This window comes from Notolabrus celidotus, chromosome 1 (assembly GCF_009762535.1).
Source record: "Notolabrus celidotus isolate fNotCel1 chromosome 1, fNotCel1.pri, whole genome shotgun sequence".
In the NCBI taxonomy this organism is placed as follows: Eukaryota; Metazoa; Chordata; class Actinopteri; order Labriformes; family Labridae; genus Notolabrus; species Notolabrus celidotus.
The window spans coordinates 23,836,174-23,854,068 of NC_048272.1; the positions used below are offsets into that span (position 1 = coordinate 23,836,174).

General features: G+C 39.8%; 2 protein-coding genes across 2 annotated transcripts; both read right to left on the reverse strand.

Annotated features, from left to right (window-relative positions):
• Positions 1-2,942: 2,942 nt before the first annotated feature.
• LOC117816610 (major intrinsically disordered Notch2-binding receptor 1-like) lies at positions 2,943-7,895 on the reverse strand. The gene is made up of 4 exons (XM_034688961.1): positions 7,696-7,895; positions 4,771-6,767; positions 4,087-4,305; positions 2,943-3,856 (listed from the first exon to the last, which is right to left on the reverse strand). The coding sequence occupies exons 2-4, from the start codon at positions 6,763-6,765 to the stop codon at positions 3,662-3,664; spliced, it is 2,409 nt and encodes an 802-aa protein (XP_034544852.1). The 5' UTR covers positions 6,766-6,767; positions 7,696-7,895; the 3' UTR covers positions 2,943-3,661.
• A 698-nt stretch (positions 7,896-8,593) lies between these two features.
• Positions 8,594-17,033, reverse strand: LOC117819436 (ellis-van Creveld syndrome protein-like). Its single transcript, XM_034692804.1, has 20 exons — positions 16,397-17,033; positions 16,177-16,290; positions 15,912-15,998; positions 15,315-15,538; positions 15,133-15,217; positions 14,930-15,028; positions 14,676-14,804; positions 14,416-14,577; positions 14,079-14,295; positions 13,105-13,253; positions 12,699-12,797; positions 12,385-12,597; positions 12,174-12,283; positions 11,636-11,837; positions 11,274-11,498; positions 11,024-11,159; positions 9,576-9,678; positions 9,353-9,479; positions 9,149-9,245; positions 8,594-9,064 (listed from the first exon to the last, which is right to left on the reverse strand). Exons 1-20 carry the CDS (start codon positions 16,574-16,576, stop codon positions 8,919-8,921), a joined length of 2,904 nt encoding a protein of 967 aa, XP_034548695.1. The 5' UTR covers positions 16,577-17,033; the 3' UTR covers positions 8,594-8,918.
• Between the last annotated feature and the right edge of the window lie 862 nt (positions 17,034-17,895).

The following is a 17,895-nucleotide window of genomic DNA, read 5'->3' on the forward strand; positions in this document are numbered from 1 at the left end:
CTATCGCCCCCATATATCCGGAGTTGTAACTGCAGGAGGCTGTGGCCAGAAGTTTCCTTTTGTTCCAAACATATGATTGCAAAGGCTTATTAGTGAGGGGTTAAAGGTGTCTCATCCATTGACTGTAAATAAAGGTCTCAACATTATTCACTAGAGCAGGGGTTCCCAAAGTGTGGGTCGGGACCCCTGGGGGGGTCACGAGACACAAATGGGGGGGGGTCATGAGATGTCTTCCAGAATGTTTTGTTTTTTTTTAAGTTATCTAAAAATATATAATTTTTTTATTTATAGTTTGTTTATTTACCTTATTTTCTTAGGTTTATCTTCCTTTTTGTTTGTACTCTTTATTATTATTGAAATACTGAAAAAAATGCAATAAAAAAAATGCTGAATGACAAAAGTAATCTAAAAATTGGAAATTTTACCCATTATAGTAAAATATGTCAACAAAAATAGTAGCTAAACTTGAAATAAATCCTTGAAAATAGAAAATGTAATGAGTTTTCCGCCTTTCCTTTTTGCCAGATGACTCCTAAGTTTAGAGTTAGTGAACAGTTAATTATCAAAAGCATCAGTAGCAGTGGGTTAATTCATAACAGCACAGGAAACACGGCCACATGCTCATATACTTTAGGTCATTTTCTGCAGACCAGCTAAATGAAGCCACATTAAATCACTACGGGGGACAGTGGGGGTCACAAGTCGTGGCACCTATAATTTGTGGGTCGCGGGCTGAAAAATTTGGGAACCCCTGCACTAGAGGGCAATCCTCAATAGTAATGGATTGTAAGCACAATATTTACAGCAAGTGTACTATGTGACATTGAGGGTGATTACTACAGAGGACTTCTTTAGAGTTACAAAATTCCTGCTTACATCTACAGATTTTGCTTAAATTGTTTTATAAAATATTAACTAAAATAGTTTTATGTGACATATTAATGCTTTACAAGTTAATTAATAAACCGGTCATTAAGAGTGATTAGTTATTATTTGAAGGACTGAGGATCTGTGCATCCATTTCTCCATACTATACTATAATCATGATATGCAATATTATATTGGGTAATTATGAGGGAAATCGTACAATCTTCAAAATAAGACAGGGACTGTGTCCTTTTGTTAAATAGCCACTGATGCCAAATCTGTAAGCAGCAGTAGTACTAAGTTTAACATTTAATCAGGGTAACACACATGAACACCTACACGTATACACAGTCAATTGCAAACCATTTACAAGCTGCATAAAACTGTTTTAAAGTACCCAATAGTGAGTAATTTAAAACCACTTAAAAACTGAGAATCAGTGATTTTTCTGTGCTCTTTTGTTTTTGTGTGCATTTTCAGTATTTCTATGCATTACATGTCTTCCCAGGACAATGCTGAAAGTCCTTTTGAGCTTATTTGAGATAAAAGGATCTGTCGGTCAATAGATGCTTTCATTCTTTATCGATTATTCATCTCTATATGTATGTGTAGTCCATCCACAGGTCATTAAACTGTCAGATTTATGTTTCTTTATACAGATCACTGTCTTGTCTTTCATAAATGTAATGGACCGTTAGTGCTGACTGTAAGTGTAATCTGGCATCAACCAAGTAATTAGAATGTAACAGGAAATAATGAATTGTGCAAATGAGAATTATTTCAGTAGACATTTTTACAGACACCACAATGTTTTATGTTTGTTTGTTATAACATTGAGCAATAGGTCTTACTTTATTGTTTCTCAGATAGGACATTGTATTTTAAAAGGCACGTTACCACGTTGCCACATTTATTTAGACAGGCAACATAAGTCAGCAAAAATCCCTGCAGTCACAAAGCATTGCACAAACAGTAACATGTACTGTGATATCTGCACACATTTTCATTCATTTACAAGCCAATGTAAGACACAGTGTTTACCTGAATAATGATTTCACAGATTTGTGGCTGTTTGTGTAAAAGGTGCAAGAATAAAACAACAACAACAATAGCATGGTTCAAATTTCATTTCAAGTGCCTCCCACAAGTGTAAAAAGTATCAGGAGGCTCTAATGCACTGAAGTTTGAGAGGAAGCACACGCAGATTGTGCTGACTACAGGGTCCGGCCTTCTCAGTGGCACCATTGAAAGGGGTAATGGATCCACAAACAGCCCCATGGGGAACACTTGGCAGATAGACATCTACTTAGGAGGATGCATTGAAGAATACATCCTCTAAACATCCTGTGCAGATTTGTGCACATAAGCAAAGCAACATTAAGAGTCTTGAAAAAGATGACTGAAAACAAGCATTAAAAGACGTTCCCAATGATATGCATTTTTCTACAAGAAATAAAAGCACTGATGGGGTTGTGTTCAGTTTTGGCGTATAGTGAAGTGTGTCTCCCATTATGGAAACACTGCAATAACCAGTGTTCATTGCATTACAGCCTAAACATATTCAATAGACTTACTCTTGATAGAGTCCTAACAAAATATGGACATCACAAGCTTCACAAAGGTAGGCTTTCTTGCAGAAATGTTGTGTTGCATTCCATTATACTTAAAAAAAGCCTCCATGTTTTTGTGTCAACCCCCCTGTGTATTTTACAGTCTGGCACCATAAGTTGATCTAAATATATTGTCTCCTGAGTTAACAGGATGTTTTTACAAAACAGAACATTGCACCACTGGTAAATCTACTTTCATCCTGTGAAAAGACACCAGATGAATCTGTTGGTTTTAAGTGGGTCTGTAGGTATGAGAGAGAGCTCTGGTAAAGTAAGTGTATAGTGCAAAGATAATGTGCATAGGTGCACTCCAAACATCCCATCAATTGAATTACAAGTGGAATATCCTTCTCAGAGAGTGTTTACTGGAAAATGCTCCATCTTTCTTGCTTCCACAACAACAGGATATTTATCCTCCATTTTGGAAACCTGACACTAAGTAAACACTCCAGCCAAACACTTTCATGAGTGGATTTAACAGTTTATATTTTCCGGTTTGAAAAATGGGAAGGGACTCTATAAAAATATTGTTTTATTGATTTAGGTGGAGTCTGAGTAAGATACCTTGTTGCTTAAAGGGCGGAGAAGAATGTTCAACGAGTCCATTATTACTTATAAAAGGCTTTTGTGAAACAATTATGTATTGTGAAACTGATGGAAAATGTTTTCTTACATTTGAGTGCAGAGGCCCTGTAGCATTCTCAGAGGAACAGCAAGAGTCAGACAGGCAGTGCGTCAGGCAGAAGCTGATTCAAAACAAATTTGATCCAGTGTTGTTTCCCAGAAAAAATGAAGAAAAAATGAAAGTAAAAACGAAGTTGACACTTTTGCATTGGCTCAGTATTACTAACTAGTAACAGCATAACTTCTCAGAGATCATTTAAAATTATTAAAAAAAACTTCTGTGACATGAAATAAAGAAAAGGAAATAAAAGATAAAACTTTGCATTAAATACTACTTATAATTTGATGTGACTCAGCAAGAGGATGTTATTTTAAAGTAGATTTGAATCCTTCTGTTTTCTCTAATGTTGAGTTTATGGGACCAAATGTCATTGTCTCTCATCTGCTCATTTCCATGAGAATGTTAGTGCAAGCACCTGGGTACAAGACATAGCTGCTAATCATAAATAATTCATAAAATAAGATAAAACAGGCAAGAAACTTGTCTCTCTATAGGGTGTTCATGTAGCCATGGTGCAAAGAGGAATGACGATTATGAGAATGATGACCACTGCAATGGCAATGAGTGCAACCAGCTTGCAGTATTTGGCCCGGCGGAGGTCAGCCGCTTTACGCCTGAGGAGACCATCGTAGCCGGGAGTATAGATGTCGTCTATCCAGAACTCCATGTTGTTGGGATTCAGAGACTCCTGGCCCTGAGGACCATGAGGTTAAATATGTTTGAGAAAATGTAACACCCCATACACTTTAAAACTTTTTTTGCAACACTAAGTTGTTGGAATTTAACATACATTACTTTTCTTGATCCATCATAATGACATTTTTAAAAAACATTTATTGAAGAAAATATATCCTATTCAGTCAGTGATAGGCTAAAACCACCAACTTTATATAAAAGATACAACATGAATAAAAAAAATCTTACCTGCAAGTCTAAAGGGGAGATTCGTGCCTCTCTGTCATCTACAGTCCATATGGGCCTTCCCCTCCCCTCAGCCAGTCTGGGATCTATAATCTTTCCAGATGTCAGCCCACCTGTCAGGCTGCTGTCTTTTTGGCGGAACAGGGATGAATTGAATACTTGTTCCACCAGGTTCGAGGACTTTCTGGCTAGTAGGTTTGCTGTGCTGCCTGATTGTTCTGCCTATAGGAAAGTGGAAGAAAACGTTTATATATATATATATAAATATCTATTTTTTAACCTGTAAAATGTCATCAAATTCAGGCAAGGCTTTTATTCTTATTTTACGACAAAAATGACCCCTTAACATAGCTAAACATAGACATGAATTTGAATGGATGAGCTACAGTTCTTTGTAGCCCTGACTAAAGAGTGCTCAGTCTCTAAACCATTACTCCACAAAGTGGCCTGATTAACTTGTCAACCACATAATTAATATGTCTATCCAGCCAACCACAGGGCAGCTGCACAGTCTGAGGTTCTCAGCATGGATATTCACACAGTGCAAATACTGAACTATCGCCCTGCAAATGGATTTCAAGGGAATTTATTTAAGAACAGATGCTCATTACTGTCCCTCTTCAAGAAACCTGTTTTTTATACATCATTCAAAGTTCTGGATAACATAAACATATTATATTACTCTACCTGTCCATGTGAAGGTCTGCTGTCATTACTTTTTGAGAATGAAACTGACCAGTCTCTTGCAGAGTTTGAAACATTCAACTGTTTGGATTCAGACACAGCCTTCTCTTCAGAATGGGTTTTGGAGGTACGACGAGATGATGCATCCTTCTTCCCTTCTTTCCTCCCCTTTGAATCAACCTGAGTTTTGCTGCTTTCTGTTTGCTCTGCAGGAGTGTTCCACCGGTTCCAGTCCAGACTACTAGTGCTAGTTGCTGGAAATAGATGCCCGGAGGCAGACAGAGGCTGAGGCTCTGATGACTCAGAGGGGGTTAGCGGGTGGCTCATAAAGGATGAGACACCGCTGAGAGGCTCTAGCCATCGCCCACCAGGGGTCTGCCCGCCAGCACTGAGTGGCTGCTGAATCTTGTCATCCAGTCGCTGAAGAGCTGACAGCACCTGGGAGATCTCAGCCTTTACATCATTCAGCGACTCCAGTTGTCTTTCTATCTGGCTCATACGGAGCAGCAGTTTACAGACACTGGCCTTGAGCCCATCATCACTGCTTTCCAGTGAGTGAAAAAGTCTCTGGAGTTGACCTAGGCGTCCACGTCTGGCCTCAGGAGTGTCCTGATTAATAGCTGCTGATCCATCGCTGGGGTGCAGGACCCCCGTGGAACCACACATGCTTATGTCATCTAAGAAGCGAAAGATGGCACTTATGTCATCCTCACCAAACTCAGGGTCGTCTAATGAGGTCATGAAAGAGAGGCGGTCTGCATGGACCAGGCTACGAAGTCGCCGGGTGTCCGGTGGGTCTGTCTGGGTTCCCTTAGCCCTGACTCCATCGATTCCTCTTGGAAATTCACAATCCTGAGTCTCACACATTGACAACCCCTTCAAATTGCTGATAGCTGGGGTTGATCGCCTTGGAATTTGTCCCACTTGGGATTGCATCCCTATATCAATGCTGCCTGAGCCTATCCGGTCCTCTAGACTGTGACTCTTGTTGCTCCAGAGGGTCTTCTTGGTCCTAGGAGGTTGAAGGTGTCGAGGGGACCACTCTGGGATCGACCCAGGTCCAAAGTAAGTTGAGTCCTGTAGGTCGTCTAGGCTTTCATGTTTAGCCCGCTGCTCTGGGGTTTGTTGGATTGTCATCGGTGACGGGTAAGGATTTGGGATTAATTCAAAGCTGTGATTGTCAAATCCTTTCACCTTGCTGGGACTCGGAGACTCGCTGCTAACGGTTACCTGGGGTATCAGAGCTGGTTGGTTATGGAAGTCCTTCCTGAAGACATTTCTCTTCTGGTCGACAGAGGATCCCTGTTCTTCTTCAAATACCTCCATGGGTGCAGAGTCTCCACTTGATTCACTGTCTGTCTCAAGAGGCAGGTATATATTCTTCATCACTTCGTTAGGAATCTGACCACTAGGGTACAGAAGTGTTGTGTGAGGCAAGTCAAAAGACACAGCCCTTGCTCTGATTGGAGGAGAGGACACAAGGGAAATTGGATCAGGAGGAAGGCTTCCTCGCTTGCGGGCTGAGTAGATTGGTCTTGGAAACAACAAATGTTGTTCGATAGGCCTGTCACTCGAGTCAGAGTGGGCTCGTGCTCTTTCTCGACCAGTAATGTTCAGCTGATAAATTCCAGGCAGACTGGGGCCTGGAGATCGATCCACTGGAAGAACTGTCTGTGTTCTCATTGGTTGGCTGTCATCCATAGCACCACCTGTCATCTGAATAAGATTGAAGATGGTTACAATGTCAGCAGCTACCCCTATGGGTGAAAGCCCTTGGCCTCTGGTGGAAACCCGGTCTCTGAAGAGAGTGGCTGGGAAACAGGGGTCTCGGCTGGCAGCAGCAAACAGTAAACTCCTGAGCTCAATTAGGTGCTCGAGATCGAAGCGGGTGCTGACCATGCGACAAAGATCCTGGAAGGTCAGCCATTGGCGCATATTGGCCAGTTCCTCCAGGATGCCCAGAAGGACCCCAGGGTATTCTTGCTGTAGGTTAGCCATGGCTGCTCCCCCGAGTGGAGGAGGGAGGGGAGGGGGGGGGGGTAGGAAAGAAAATCTGATTTATTAAAACAGCAACAATAAAAAGTGCTTTCCATAACAATTATTAAAAAGAAAATAAATAATAAATACGAGGAAATAGCAAGACTGTAGGTGTATTTAAGTCCTGCATCTAATCTAAATGTCACACCAAATGAAAGCAAGATTAGTCTGCTTACTTTGAGTGCACAGATATTTTTAAAACGATGGAAGTGCCATGCTTTCATTGATAATATGATGTAAGTTGCATAATATTGTTTTGCAAAGATAGTGTAGAAAATGTGACCATTAACACCTAAATCAATGCTACGTTATGTAAAAGTATAATACAGTTCACTGGACGTGTTGTATTTAATTCGGTAGATAGTTCATTTGTGGCTTTAATTATGCGTTTCAAATCTGATATTCTTTCATAATCAGCATAGGTTAAAACTGGAAGAAATGTGCAGTGATGAAACTAGTGCAGAGTTTTCCTCGCTGATGGAAAAAGCCCTGTGAGTGAGAATCTGGAAAGCGACCTTATTCTGAGGCCCTAAAATAACCTACCATCTGATCTGATGACGCCGTCACACTGCGCACATTTTACCTCAATTAATCTTGACAGTTTTATCAGCTTTAGGGCATACTACATGGAAAAAAATCGAGGGATGTTTCGATAAATACACCAATTTGCATGCAGTAGTTTTATTCCATTCGTGTTTGATAGGATTTGCAGATTAGGACATCGCAGTTTTCTTTAAAAAGGTCCACTGATCTATACTTTGAATCCCACAGTGTTTGTCAGCTTTGACAGCAATGACAAGCAAAGGCTGTAAATGCTATTTAGGTTATTACAATCACACCCATCAGGCAGAGCTGTAGCGGAGGTGAGCTTTAAGGAGTGTTTCCACTTACCTGGATCTACTGAAGGACTATTAAAGTCACGCCTTCGTCCATGCAAAATGTCATTTAAAATCCAGTTTTATGTAAAAACGAGGCCGTATTCCAAATAGATTCGGGGCAGCTCATACTCACACACTCCTTTAGTGGGCTTCTCTGTTTGTAGCAGCGACTAGCCCTCAGCCCAGGCAGGAGAGGAGAAAATTAGAAATCAGGTCATCTTCCCACAAGTCCCTGCAGTCCCCTAAGGGACCTAAAAACACATCCAAACGGTTTCCCCTCACTATAGATAAGCGACACGCACGATCAACAGCACACTCACATTTTAGAATGAGACATTACAGAAGACATACAGTCTTGGCAGGACATCCCAGTGTGTGTGAGTGGGTCAGGTCCAGGAGCATATTTTCTCAGGGTGCCATAGCGATAATTGGTTATGTGTGCAAATTGAGCACAGGAATACAAGCCAGATTAAAAATTGATGTTTCCTAATTGACACTCCAGAAACTCCAAACTGACAGTAAAGCACAGGGTCGAGGGCAAATTGCCTGCTAGATTGCTGCATACACACGCATCAGTCTGCCAGACTTCAGCCCTCCCAGACTTTTCACCATTACTCTGCATTATCATCCATAAAGGCCCGTACTTAAAACCCCATTAGGACAGGAGAAGGGCAAAGCTTTCATCGCTGAGTAGTAGCACTCTGCTACAATCACAATGGACATCTCTAATACACCTGACAGCCCACAAAGCAGCACATCCATCACACTGTGTGCTCAGGAATCAATGTGGTGAATGAGCCGCAGTATGAAAAGCTATGTGGCTATAGGTAAAGGACTGAATTACTGGCAGGCCTGAAGTGGGATGGTTCTATATAACATTTGGAAAAAAGTACAAAAGCTGAGCTTCAGAAGATATTTTGATTTTTTATCATCTTAAAACATTCAACAACTGACTGTTCATGTCATATACAAAAATATAGTATAGGGAAAGGTCTTTATTGCCACTTCTCAGTAACCTCATTCAAGCATACAGTACCTTTAAAACACATAACAACATTTAAGATAATACAGGACAGTCCATATGCATATAAATAAGGGAAGTATGCTTCTTTCTTAAAGCAACACCACAACAGATAAGCAGCAGCCCTACTTTTGCAGGTGCTAACTATAAAAATCAAAGTTAACTTAATACATTGTATTGTTATATTTACATGTAAACATTACTGTGTTAAGACGTCAGCTGTGATGAGATTCTCGCTCTCTTTTCTTTGGTTTTGATTTCACCACTGGAGCAACATATGTTGGAGTCAGTGAAGGATTCAAGGCTGGATCCAGAGCTGGGTTCCTGGACAGTAACTCCATAATAGTAGCACTCTCAGCACCTATTAAGATATGACATCATAAAGAAGATAGGCAGAAAGGTGGCATAAACATATCATCTCTTGTATATGAGAGGAGGTGTTTACCAGTGTTGTCCTCCTCATCGCTGGGTTCTGGATCTGGACTGTGAAGGGTAACCCGGGCCAAGGCTGCAAGCTCGGTTACAAAGCTTTCTTCTGCCTCCTGATGGACGCAGGAACAAAGTATTTACAGAACATAACACTACTTTGAAAACAAGTGAGAGACCTGTTGTTAGGAAGATAAGTACAGTAGACATGAAACATACTAACCTGAAGCTGTGTTTGGATATTTTCCAGGGTTTGATCCTGTACCACTTTCTTTCTCCTCAGTTCCTCATATATGTTTTCCTGTTCCAGCTCAGACTGCTCCAACACTTTTCTTTTTTGGAGATCAACCCTGAAATAAAGAAACAGCCAAAGCTATTGATTGACAACAAAAAAGGAACATAATGTATAAAAAAGCACAGTGCAGGAAGAGACACAGCTGTTGTACCTCTGTTGAAACTCAGCAGAAGTTGGTTTCTTGCCCCAGTTGACCATCTCTCTTAGCAGGGATCTATTCAGCTGACTGCTGCTCTCTTCCGTCTCATTTACCTCTGGAGGAAATGTTTACAAAGGTAAAAGTGACAAAAAAGTCTTGGTTGCCTGCAGTGTTCTCCAACTCGATCTACAACCCCATTCCATAAAAGTTCGGAAACTAAAAATGGGATTGATGGTTGGCAAATCATTTCACCTTTTTTTTTTTTTTTTAGTAAATGCTCATTTTAAATTTGATGCCAGCAAAATGTTTCAAAACAGGGGACACAAAAAAGTTGTGTAATGCTAAAAAACACCTGGAGGAACATCTCCCAAATAATAACATCAATTTGCAACAGGTTAGCATGACTGTGTGTATAAAAAAGGCACTCCAGAGAGGTCAAGTCTCTTAGAAGTAAAGATGGGAAGAGGTTCACCTCTCTTGGAGAGACTGGGTGGAAAAATACGTGAACAATTCCAGACTAATGGTGTTAAAAGAGTTTAGGGTTTCATCATCTACAGTACATGACATCATGAGAAGATTCAGATCATTTTTAGAAATCTCTGTACAAAAGGGACAAGGCTGATAACTGATACTATATGGGCATGATCTTTGGGCCCTTTGATGGCACTACCTTTTAAACAGATGTGACTCTGTAGTGGAAATCACTGCATAGGTTCAAAGATTGACAGATTGTCACTACATCCACAAATGTTGGTGTACCATGTAAAGAGGAAACCATATATGAACATTATCCAGAAATGCCAGCAACTTCTCTGAGCCAGAGTCCATTTAAAATGGACTGAGGCAAAGAGGGAAACTTTCCTGCGGTGTGACAAATCATAATTTGACCTTCGTTTTGAAATCCTAGACGCAGCATCCTCAATAAGAGAGGGTCGGCCCAGCTTGTTCTCAGGTTATCACACGAGACAGGTCTCATCGGTTCTCAGATATTACAGTGTTGTTCAAAGAAGATACTAGATACATGTTCCTGACATTACATTTAAAATGAGCATATATTTCATAAAACAATAACATGTTTAAGTTTCAACATTTGATAAGTTGTCGATAGACTATTTTCGTTTAAATATAGGGTTTAAATGATTTGCAAACCATCAATTTCTGTTTTTATCAACATTTTATAGTCTCAACTCATAAGGAATTGGGGTTGTACTAAAAAGACTGAAAATTATTTGGATAAATAATTCACAGCCTGCTATGCATCAAGGCAAACCAAATCCTAGCAATAATCAAGCTATTTAAAATCATTTCCATGGACTTATTAAAGAAAAACAGCAAATATGGAATTGATTTTGTGTACAACTTGACATATTGAGCACATTTTGCTTAGAGGAGTCAGCAGTAACTTTAGTGTCTGAGTACATACAGATATGGATGTACATGTGTCGTGTTTGTCATCTCACCCTGATGTGCATTTGATTGATCCTGTGTTAACTGTTTGATAATGTCCTGTAGGTGGGAATGGTAGGTTTGGACGAGAGCGGTGAGGGAATCTTTGGTCACATACACACTCTCTGAGGCGGCCACTATCAGGTGGCGCTATTGAGGAAGAAGTAATGCAAAAATAAATACCTTGTGAGAGAGATCACAGACAGATGAGTCTAATATTTAGACATTCATGACATAATCTTCAGAGAAAAAGAACCAAACTACCTTCAAGCCGTCGTCATGTTTCAGAGAAATCTGTGACTCAGCATGTGAGGTTTCCATCTTCTGCTGGATGGCATGGCTGAGGGCGTTGCCCACCACCAGCTGTACATGGCTCTGAAGAAGCTCTGTCCCTGTTTCCAATTCAGACAGGAACTCCTGCTGGAAGCTGTGGCCAACCAGCTGGCTCTCTGGACCCAGATGTCTCTCTGCTAAGCTGGCACTGCTGCTCTGTGGTTAGTATGAGGCAATATCAATCTGCTGTCAACTTTAGCCAGACACCTTTGGTATTTTCCATGGCTTATAACTTGTTTTTTGTTTTTAAGTGCTTTAAAGAATACATTAATATCTAAATACATTTTTCTTACCTTGAGAGTTGTATTGACACACATCTGGCTATTACTAAGATCTTCCATTAGCTCAGCTCTGAAATCAGTCTGAGAGAGTGCCTTCAGTTTGGACAGCCTCATCTCCTTCAGCATGTGCAGACAGAAGTGTCTGACCACAAAGTACCTCTGCACTGCCACCAACAGGTGCTCATGTTTCTTCTCTATCAACATCCCCACTTGGCTGAAAGAAGATAATATTCATGATAAGACTGTCTGTCCTGAACATGTATTTCAGGACAGATGGACAGTAATGGAATTGGCACATATTTAATACAGTAAACTTTCAGAGGGTGAATAAGTAAGGTTGGTCTGTCTTATCTTATCTTGAAGATTGTGTGTATCTTCACTGGTTATGGTTGGTGTGAAGTATTTTTTGTTTACATTGTAAAATTTGAGTAAAATATCATATTTGTTGCCACACTATAGAGTGTTCTACAAAAGCTGTTAATGCAGATTTAGGTGATCTGTCAACTACAAATGTCAGGAACACTTTTGGACAAAGCTCTTCAGAGCTTACCTGTTGAGTGTGTAGCTCTGTCTGGCCAACATGTCTCGTAATATCTTCATCTGTTGTTCACTCAGATGTTTGAGACAAGCCTGAACCAGAGCCATATCCTCACTCCACACCTAAAAGAAGCAAAAGAGCCTCAGTCAGACTCAGTGGAGAATTGTGACAGAATACAAGTCCAGGAACTGACGAGGGAGCTTTATGTCCAAATGTGGTCTACCTGTCCATCTTTATCCAGCTGAGCTCTCATGTCCTCCAGTTGGATCTTGGTGGCACACTCTGCCTGCTGCAGCTGTGCAACCAGCTCCCTCTCAAGATCTGACCACAGCTCCTCACAGCGCTCAGCAGAGAGCTTTGACTGTGCTACGACAGAGGTGAGAAAAACATCCTTTGCTTGCTCTCCAAGCCTCTTTGACCAGGTGGCACGTAGCTTCTGAAGGGGACAAAGACACTCAGTTAAACCATGGAAATACAACAGCCCAAGTTTGCCACAAAAATAGTTTTACAGAGGTATCATATCATTTTTTAAAGTACCTTCCAATGTTCACAGAGTGTCTCAGTAACCCTGTTGTCCTGTTGCAGCTCCAAGTCAGAGATCTGCTGCCTGTGTTTCATCAGCAGCTCCTGATGCACCTGGAGGAGGGGTTGTATATCAGTAATTGTGCATTATACACATGCTTTATATTTTTGTCTACTATTTGATATGTTTAGTTTATTTTGTTGTTTGGGTCCTTTTGCTTTGCCTCTATGTCAAAACACTTTGTAATTCCTTGTTTTTAGAGGTGCTGTATAAATAAAGTTATTATTACTCTTCTTATTCTTCTCATTCTCCTCATATGTGATCATTTATAGAAAAGAAAGGACTGGAGGACATTTTTCAGTTTAACAAAGATGTTATAAAACAAATTAATTTGAGGTATTGGAAGCACATTTTTCATACCTTGGTGAGCTGCTGTATGTCGCTATGACTCTGTCTCAGTTCCAGGGCACGGCTCTTCTCCTTGGTCTGGCTCCTCAAAAGTTTCTTCCTCTTGGAATCTAGTCTGCTGCACTTGTCATTCACCAGCTCCTTTGTCTTTCTCATGCACCCTGAAACATAATCAGTCAACACTCAGATGAGTTGGATGTTTGCGTTTTCAAAAGGGCATCAGTTTGTACGGTCAGGGTTACTTTTTCAACAAATATACAACATCGGCTCCTCGGCTGTCCTATCCAGTAAAGGCAAAATGCCTAAAAAACATAACTTAATGAAAAAATATATATTAAATTACTGGAATATATTGTGATGTTCCTGTGATGGAATTTCTTTAGTAGGAAGACTGTTCAGGAAGTAAATTAATCTGTGGTTATGATTCTGAAGAACAAACATTAAAAACTACTTTATTATTATTATTATTATTTTAAAAGTCACAGTTCAGAATACATTTCTGTATCAATCACAATAATCCAAAGATACATCCCATTTCTAACTAATGCTATTTTGAACCCTAATATTATATGTTTTTATTACACAGTTAATAAACAGTAACAATAAGAGTCAAGTATCAAGATTTTGTGTAAGTGTTTAAGGTGAAGTGACAGGCCTGATGTTCTGTGCTGTCCTCAATGAACCTGGCCTTGATTAAGAAGAGAAGGAAGATTCCCTGAAAATGGTCTATTTTGAGATAGTACGTCATTTAAGTCTGAAAGTAGGCTGGACATTATCCATTTCCAACTGCCACAAAAGAGCAAGCTGAGTATAATGTGAGAAATAAGACACGTTTGATAAAAAGTGTTTTACTAGATCTACTTTGAACATACAGTACATGAAGGTTGAAACAACATGCAATCCAGCGTTTGTCCTTTGACCTCATCCTTCCTTGTAGTTGATTAGCTCATATGAAACTGGACTCATGTTCATGTTTTACATCTTACCCTCGCTGCACTGCTGGAGGCTTTCAGTCAGAGATGCATGAACCTCTGAGAGAATCTTTTCCATTTGGCTGAAGGTCAATACACCATCACTCGTCAGCTGCTCTAGCGTTGTTGCTATCAAGCCCTGCCTCAACGACACCTCCCGCTTTAGTAAGGCAGGCTGGGACTGAAGAAGCCCTGTCAGCTCCTCCCACCACAACAACTTCTGCTGGATCCTCTGAGGAGAGTGAAAAGAACAGACATAGTCATCTTTTTCTTTCAGGGTATCTGGTCCTTGTGGCTAAAGGAATGAAAAGAAAAATTGGTTATTTGCAAATCAATGATAGTTTTTCTTTACCTTTAACTCAGCTTCCTGTGAGTTCATCAGGTGGTTCTCTACTGACACAAGAGTCTGGATGAGAGAGTGAATCACCTCCTGGGCTTCATCTGGAGAGAATATGCTGAATTTTTTCAGCAGCTGCTGGCATAATTCCTCTAGCTGTTTGCTGAAACGTCTGGACTGTGGAGTGAAAGTGTAAACAGAATGAGTCCAACAGGCTTATATTACTTGTAATGGTAAAAATGTTCATTACTCTATCTTTTCCTCTTGGTGTTTACCACTTGAAGGCCACGTTCAAGAAGGTCTTTCTGCGATCTCTCTATTTCCTCCAAAGTACAAGGAGTGTCATCATTTTTATCACTGTGAGCATGGCCTGTTGGCAACTGTTTCATCAAATCATTCAGTTCCTGAAATGACAAATGACAACACATTTTTTCCAATGACTCAATATCTAAACATCAGCTTTCTATAACCAGCCAGTAAAGATAAATGTATCATTTAATAGAGAGGGGTAACATAATTCAGAGTCTACCGTTTCTTGCATTTGAAGAATGTTTTTGGAGAATTCTGCATCGTTTTTGTCTTTTGGAAAACGGTGGCTGAATATTAATTTCAACATCTGAAGATATACCTATAGCAGAAAGTTAAAGGGAGAATAGAACACAATTAGATTTTTACATGCTCATATATGATAACTATTTTTCTACTTTAATAAAGAAAAATATCTTATCTCACCAGATATTTTTCCTCCTGAAGCTGGGAACAATAATGTTGTATATCCTGCAGGGCCAAACAGTAAAGGCTGATTCTTCCTTCAAAACTGCAGAGATAATAAGATAAATACCACTTCCAGAAAACTTTCTGTAAGATGAAGATGTTTGATTTTGGTGTAAAATGTATACACTACTGGGTCATACCCTGGTTTTGTCAGTGCGTGAGGGTAGTGAGAGATCCTGGTGAAGCTCTGGTTCTGCAGGCTTTTGGGGACCAACGAGGACGATATGAAATGACTACTGTCATCGTTGTCCTGGTCTTGACTCAGAGACTCTCCATCCGTGGAGGAGGAGGACTCCTCATTAGGCATGGCAGGCAACTTGGAGTGCTCATGTAGTGATGGATTGGATGCTCCATCTGCTAGTGGCTGGCAGAAAAAAACACAAGGTTGCAGATTTAAGTGTAATTTCAGTTGCTTGTTTGGCAGTGTTTAGGAAAACATATACACTAAGTGAGACACAATCATAAATCAACTGATTACAACATATCATAAACCTTGCTGTTATTATGTCTGTTATGATTGTATGAAACAGCAGGTTTCATTTTGATTGACTTTTTTCCTGATTTAATTCAGTTAAATATGCTCAAGTAAAGAGAATTATTCAAGTACTCCTTTAACAAAAACATGACCAATTGGTCACCAGCTTGGTCAATACATAAGCTTAGTCTATTACCTGGTGTCATTTGTGGCAGTTGTATGGTTGTAAATGTTGACTTGAAATTTATTTATGATGACTTACTCTGTACTTTTGGTTGATGGGGTAAACCACCTTTGCTCTGGATGCAAATGCAGCAACATCACTGCTAATGGGTGGCTGCTTCTTCTCCTGGGCAAAGCGTAAGCAGACCTTATAGATTAGTGGAAAGTAACTAAGGCATATATTTGATTGCATTAGCATGTATTTGATATTACTGTACCACTACAGAGAAGTGCATGTAGCTAAGGATATCCACGTGTGTAAAGCAACATTGAGACTCAGACATTTTGCGTTTAAAAAGTAGTACTTTGTCATTTTCGGTGCCACTTGGAGCCTCCTTTTTGCTGTTGCTGACACAATCACTTTGGTTGTTGTCCAGTTCTCCATCATCAGGTTCAAGCAGCCGCCTTGCATTATAACCCTATAATAGGATGATGCATGACAAATTAGTGAGTGTGAATACGAGGTAACGAAAATAGACAGTCCATTGTTTGTAGAGCTATATATTTAACATTTAGTTTGCTTACTTGTCTGGTCAACAGCAAAGGCTTCAGGCAGAAAACATATAGTAGAGCAGCGGCTAATATTCCTGATAGCCCTCCACATACTGTAGACAGAGTTAACAGTCCTGTGTAAATGTGCAGTGTCTCCCCGAAACAGACCAACACATCAGTCCCACATTCAGCTGCCAGCTCCGGCTCTGTCATTTCTCCTCGAAGGGTTGGACTGTAACCGTTATGGACGTTAGCATCTTATCATCCAGAGAGCTAATGTGAACACAACTCATCAGATCATCAGCCCGAAGAAAGTCATCTAGCTTTTCACGACTTTTCTGCTCACTAGTTACTGTTACTGCTGCTCTTCTTTAAATCTTCTGCAGTTTAATACTCACAGACAGGATAGTTAAAACTTACCCCCCCCTACTTTTCCAAACAACAGAGAAACTTTACTTTTTCCAAAAACAACCAAGTCGGTTTATATGTTAACCAATGGGTGGGCTGAGATTTAAGAGGAGGATCAAGCTGCGTCAAGACTACAGAAGTTAGATTACAGGTTATGGCCGGAAGTGATATGACTCTTCATTCAATGTAAAAGGAAAATAAAAAAAAGGGTGCATTGTAGAAAACAGTGCTGGACTACGGTGGCCCTGAAGGACAAAACAAATTTACAAAAGATGAAACACTTTTACAAAGTTGGAGAGAAATTTACATTTTGGAAAATAAATTTACATTTAAGAAAACAAAATTGCAAAATCAAAAAACACTTTTACAAGCAGTGAGACAATCTTACAAAAGGCGGAACACTTTTGCCATTTCTGAAACAAATTTACATTTATTTTTAACGGAAAGGGTCCCAAATACCGGAAGTGATCTGGGAGTGATCGAGTGAGGGGTCATTTAGTTTGTTTTGACGAAAAGAAACCAAACAGAGCGACGTTTGTTACTGGTACTCTGTTTGGTACCAGATCACTTCCGGTGTTTGGTACATTCCCTTTCCGTTAAAAATGAATGTAAATTAGTTTCAGGAATGGCAAAAGTGTTCGGTCGTTTGTAAAATTGTCTCACCACTTGTAAATGTGTGTTTTTTAATTTTGTTTATTTGTTTTCTTAAATGTAAATTTGTTTAGGCCTTGGTAAAAGTGTTTTGCTGATGTAATTCTGTTTTATAAAATGTAAAAATGTTTTCCAAAATGTAAATTTGTCTCCAACTTTGTAAAAGTGTTTCATCTTTTGCAGATTTGCTTTGTCCTTCAGGGCCACCATATTTTTGGTCCTAAACTCTGGAACAGTCTCCCTCTGGAACCGAGAACTGTGGACACTGTTGACGGGTTCAAAAAGTAGTTGAAGACCTATCTGTTTAGACTTGCCTTTGTTTAATCTGTCTGTTATTATGTCAAGTTTTTGTATTTATTTGCAATCGCTGTTTTGCCTTTTAATGTTTTTCTATTATTGTTGTTGTTGTAAAGCACCTTGTGACCTCTGTTCTTGAGAGGTGCTCCATAAAAAAATCTTACTTACTTACTTAC